The sequence below is a fragment of the Pygoscelis adeliae genome, unplaced genomic scaffold (assembly GCF_000699105.1).
Source record: "Pygoscelis adeliae isolate BGI_AS28 unplaced genomic scaffold, ASM69910v1 Scaffold422, whole genome shotgun sequence".
Classification (NCBI taxonomy): domain Eukaryota; kingdom Metazoa; phylum Chordata; class Aves; order Sphenisciformes; family Spheniscidae; genus Pygoscelis; species Pygoscelis adeliae.
This window is the reverse complement of record NW_008824188.1, coordinates 389659-394854: the sequence shown is the minus strand read 5'-3', so window position 1 is coordinate 394854 and position 5196 is coordinate 389659. Positions and strand designations below refer to the sequence as shown.

The following is a 5196-nucleotide window of genomic DNA, read 5'->3' as shown; positions in this document are numbered from 1 at the left end:
CTTTTTTTAAAAAGCCACTCGGCTCAGAGCCCCACAGAAAGCGGCATCTGCAGGCCAGAGCCTCAGCAAACGCAGACCCGGACCCCTCACCCTGGAGGAGGCTCTTGGCCGTGTCCAAATTCACTTGCTGCCCGGCACTCAAGAGCAACACCTACCCCCCTGCTACCCATCCTGCCCCACCCAGGGCTCAAAAGGGCCATCAGCCCCCAATCCTGCCAGACCAGCGTTTCTCACATCGAAGTCGGTGCTGCTTTTTACTCCAGGTGTGCTCTTCAAAGCAGGCCAAGGAAGTCAACAGACCTTCTTGTTCACCAGCCTGGAACCAGCCGCAAGAAACCAGTTTGCTGCTGCAAAGCCCGACCAGAACATGGATGCTTTCCAGTCCCTTCACCTTTTCTTTTACTCTCTGATGGCCCCACTAAGCCCAGGTCTCAGGCGCTGCTCTCACGGATGCTTTCAAAACCCTACGCTAAGCCTTCCGTCCCAGAAACATGGGGGAAACATGTCCCCTGCTGCTGCTGCTGCCACCTCTGCAGGCTCAGGTACGCTGCGACACACAAAGTACTAGGGATCAAAGGAAAGTAAGCGGCTCGTGAGAAGTGTAACGACAATTTTAGACATTCAGAGCACGAGGAGAAGCAGGGAAGCTGTATTTTCTTCGGCACAAGCTAAAAGGGACTTAGCAGTAGACTCCCAACTCTGCAGCAGGCTATTGAAAGCGTGCAGGCTGCCATGAGCCATACCCAAGCCAGTCGATCGACTTTCCTGCCTTTCTGGGCTCACCAGCAGGACCAGATGTATTTGCCCTGCCACAGAGCGTTCCCCTGCGCGTCTCCTCAGAGCAGCGTCCCACCCTCAACACCTTTCTGTCGCTACCGGGGAGACCGTCAGCGAGTGCTGTGGCACTCCACATCCCCGGGAGGAACCCCACACCTCCCCTTTGAAACATGTGCTACAGGAGGGTCGTGCAACAGGGAAACAACAACAACAACAACAACTTCTTGGAGACTCAGGAAATCTGAGGAAGCATCTGATGAAGTCCGCCAAGAGGAAGAAACCAGGTGATCAGAGAGAACCTTACAAGGTGCATCTGCTTCTGCTCCTGAACCAGGAGGCAGGGTTTGCCTTGCGGCTTTTTACTTGGCACTGAAAGCAAAAGGTGCCCGCGCCTCCCCTCTCCTGATTGCGTTTCTACCTACCAAATTGCAGAAAGGGAGCGTATTCAGGGAGAGAGCAGGAGGCTTCAGGACCCCTGACATCGGGAGACACCATCGACAGAACAAAAACAGGAAAAGAAGCCAGTTCCAGGAAACAAAGATGAGCTGTTACAATGGAGTGGAGTTGCCACCTTCCCCAGAAAACGCCTCCCAGAGTCCCATGCCTCCGTCTCGCTGGATCAGTCACAGTTTCTTCCTTTGTGTGCTCATGGAATGGGGAGTTCACAGCTGCCATCACCGCAAATGAAGCGTCAGAACGACGGTCACGATCACCCCCAAGAAGAGGACAAAGGGCAGCCAGGTCTTCACAAATCCCCCTATGCTGCAAGATGGAAAAAAGGGGGAGGGTTTAAACGTAAGAAATCAGCAGAGGAAGACAAGTGGGAGAGAAGGATGTGAGAATAACTGGAGAAATCAGAGGGAGACAGGTGCCCTTCTGACCTTCTTATCCTATCTTATCTTACGGTGGCACTGCCATACAACACGTCCTGGAGATTCAGGCTGTGTTAAAAATTGAGACTAAATCAGGTCCACAAATAACTGTATCATGAACAATAGGGCTGGACTCTCCTTCCAGCTTAAATTCAGGTCGAAGACTAGCACGTTTCATATCTGCACAGACAGGAGCGGTGACAGGAGACCACAGAAAATGAAACCCTGTCACCGCAGGCCTCGTTATTCAGACTGCTGGTGTATTTAACCACGACAGCAGGGACTACACTTGCCTAAAAGCTGGTAGAGAGGCTTTTCCAGAACAGGGAAGACCCAACAGAAGCGGAGCAACTCAAAAGCTCTATGCAGGGCAGTCCTCGCAGAACCTCCTCTTCAGGCACAAGGTGCTGAAATGGAGATCAAATGCCCTTTCTAGTAAGGAAAGCTCGGGGTTTCCCTCTCCACTCAAGTTGGAAGCTCCACGCCAGTTGGAAATCTGACTAGTTTTTATGTAAACAAGATTCAAGAGAGGGAAGAGAAACCAGCAATCCCTGGAGACAAGCCATTCGGTGACCTTATGTTCTGACCTAACCCAGCCAAAAGACAACACAGAGTGAGATTTGCTTTAGCTAGCATTTCCCAAATTCCAGGCACCCTAAATTAGCTGCCAGATACAGTATTTCAGGAGCAGCATCTAGTGCAACCCAGCCGAGCACTCTTGGTTCTTTTCCTAAGAAGAGGCAGCAGGCAGTGACAGTACCACCTACCAGCAACGTACACCCACATGTTGTGGGGGAGAGATGTTTCTCCCTTCTCCACGGGACCGTCTGAAGCTCTGGAGGGCTGGGAAGAACGAAAGAAACAGAGCCCCTTTGCCCGCTGAATCTAGACTTCTCCTCAGCTCACCTTACATACTTCCCATACAGGAGTGAGAAGAAGCAGAGTTTCACCATGTTCCAGGAGGTGCTGTTATCGTATCTCATCAAGTTTAAGGCCAGAGCCACGTGAGAATGGCAGTTATCACAGCAAAGGTTGTGCTGGAACAGAGAAAGGGGCACGGGATCAGAAATCCTGTCCTTGAGGCTCCCCGGTTCTGCAGCTCTGCGCTGGTGCAGACCCACAGGTCCCACTCCTGCAGCAAGCACCCAAACACCGGGGAGATATTCCTCCACGCGCAGACAGGGCATCAGCGTCGGAGCCGTACCATGCGGTGCTTGTACTCCTCCGAGGCATCGTGTACGGCCGTGTCCCAGGCGTTGGGACCAGTGGAGTATACTTTGCTGGGATCCAGTTTCCAGTACCTAGAAGGACGAGAACAGATCCCTTCACATCACTGCCGCACCTTTACCACTCCTTCGTCTTCCCAGCAGGAAGATGCTTAAAGGACTTAGAGAAACCTCCGGAGTCCACGGAGCCGAGCTCTTCCAGCGTATGCTGCAGACGGCAGCAGAAACTAATGCTCAGCACCCTCAGCCCGACAGCACCCCAGAGAGAGAAACTGCAGACCTCAGGGGCACAGACAAAAATCTGAACTGCTTTCACGTCCCATGAAGTGAAACCTTCGGGCCATTCAAAACGTAAACCCGATCTGACGGATACACAAAACCAAGGCACCTCTCCTCCTCCCCCCAGAAAGTCATTAACAGGATGTGAGTGATGACTGTTCATTAGGACAGCCCAGGCAGTATTTACTTGGAGCACTTGTTGTTAACATTACCTTAAAATGTTTTAGCCTTTTCTTTTTTTCTTTTTCTTTTTTTTTTTTTAATAAAGGCTCCATACAGCTTTCACTATTAATACCATTACATTGCTGTCACGCTTCTAAAAAGATTTAATTTAACGTGGTTTCTTGAAAAGCAGAGACACAGTAGCCATCCACTTGAATTAGGGCATCTGAACAACAAGAAAAGCAATATTATAGCACGTCTGTCTCCATGAATTAAAGGACATCTGCAGGTCAGTTGGTTAGTTTAATAGAAACTAACAAGAGCACTTACTTCACTGGCTTCCCAAATGCCATGTTGTCTTCCTACAAGAAAAGGAAAAACGTCTCAAGAGGATAACCCCGCGCAATATTCATGACACGCCTCTTGCTGGAAGGCCTCACAGCCCGCGATCGCTTAGCGATAAAACTGTCACGCTGCCTCAGCAGTCTGAAGACACCAATCACATCTGTGTGTCTGGATTTAGATTTCAGTTGTTTTCCTACTCCTGTTCTGGGCATGAGTATATTTATACTCTATACGCGGCGACATCATCTAGCTATATGTTCACCTTTTTTCCCCCCCCCCCCCCCTTTTTTTTTTAAACTGTTAATATCTTGTTAACTCAAAGTTGTAAGTGTTCCAATCTATTAAGAGTATTAATTATCCCAACTTAAAACTCCCTTACTTTCAATATCCACCAGACTGCGAAGCGGTTTAGAAGACTGGCACATACCCGATGCTAAGCTGCGTGACAGTAGCAGGCATACTGAGGAAGCTGGAAGGCAGCTGCTGTTACTCAGAATTAAGAGGATTTAGGTCCAAAACTCCCAATCAAGAGCCTGGACGACAAGATTTTTTTTTTCCCTTCTGCTCACCAAACCAAACCGGCCACTATCTATCGCATGCCCCCAAAACGAACTCCACTGGACAGCAGCCCACAGAGTAACAGCAAAGATCCACGATCTTCGGAAACATCTCAGCCATTACTTTGCAAAGCTCTGAACCGCAAGAGAGAGGGGATGGCTCAAAAGTCACCGGCGAAGGTGAGAAGCAGACCAAGCGCGGATTCTGCTTAAGCACCCGGATCCATCGTCTACTTACTGAGACAAAGTACGGCCCCGCGAAGTCCCGAATGACTCCAGTCGAGGTGCAGATACCCATGTGGCCGATGATCGGGAAGAGCCATCTACCGAGGCAACAATTGAACCGTCAGGCTGAGATATTTGGCCCCCCCACCCCCACCCCCCCCAGATCACACCGAGTGCGTGCAACGTGCTGCCAGGAGGCTGCTGGAGCGGCCGTACAACCAACTGCATAGCGCGGGACAGACAGGCACAGGTAACGCGTTATCCGCAGGCGAGAGATGAAAGGGGGTGAGCCAAAGCCAGGGACAGACCGGTAAGGACGCAGAAGAGGTACAAGGACAAGAAAAACTGGCAGGGAACACCCAAAGCTGTGCTCTCCTGACAAGCAGGCCTAGAGTCAGCTCGTCTGTGGGGCACTCGGGCTCCGGGATTTTACCGCGAGTGGCTGCAGTTACGGGGAGCGCAAGACTCCCGAAGGCCTGCACCCACACACGGCCCTGGGGAGGGAAGGGTGAGCCCCGGTCTCCCAAAACAAACCCACTTGTGCATCCAAGTAAAAAGGTTAGATCCAGGAGAAACGGCCTCGAGATAAAACCAGACTTTCCGCTTCAACGACTGGAAATAAGGTCACGCTGCCCGTCTTCCCATCCACACTGCAGCTTTTCAGGGCAAACTAGATTCAAGCACCCCAGCCAGAAAAGAAGGCCCCAGGAAGAGCATTCCCTCCCCTAAACGATCCCATTGTTTCAAGGACCT

General features: G+C 51.1%; 1 protein-coding gene across 1 annotated transcript in view; it reads right to left on the bottom strand.

The window, feature by feature from the left end:
• Positions 1–530: 530 nt before the first annotated feature.
• TMEM222 (transmembrane protein 222) overlaps positions 531–5196 on the bottom strand; it is an 8935-nt gene continuing 4269 nt past the window's right edge. The window contains exons 3-7 of the mRNA XM_009334677.1: positions 4457–4541; positions 3647–3678; positions 2854–2950; positions 2556–2686; positions 531–1539 (exon numbers count right to left, since the gene is read on the bottom strand). Of these exons, the coding sequence (XP_009332952.1) occupies positions 1452–1539; positions 2556–2686; positions 2854–2950; positions 3647–3678; positions 4457–4541 (433 nt within the window). The 3' untranslated portion in view covers positions 531–1451. The remainder of the gene's footprint in view (positions 1540–2555; positions 2687–2853; positions 2951–3646; positions 3679–4456; positions 4542–5196) is intronic.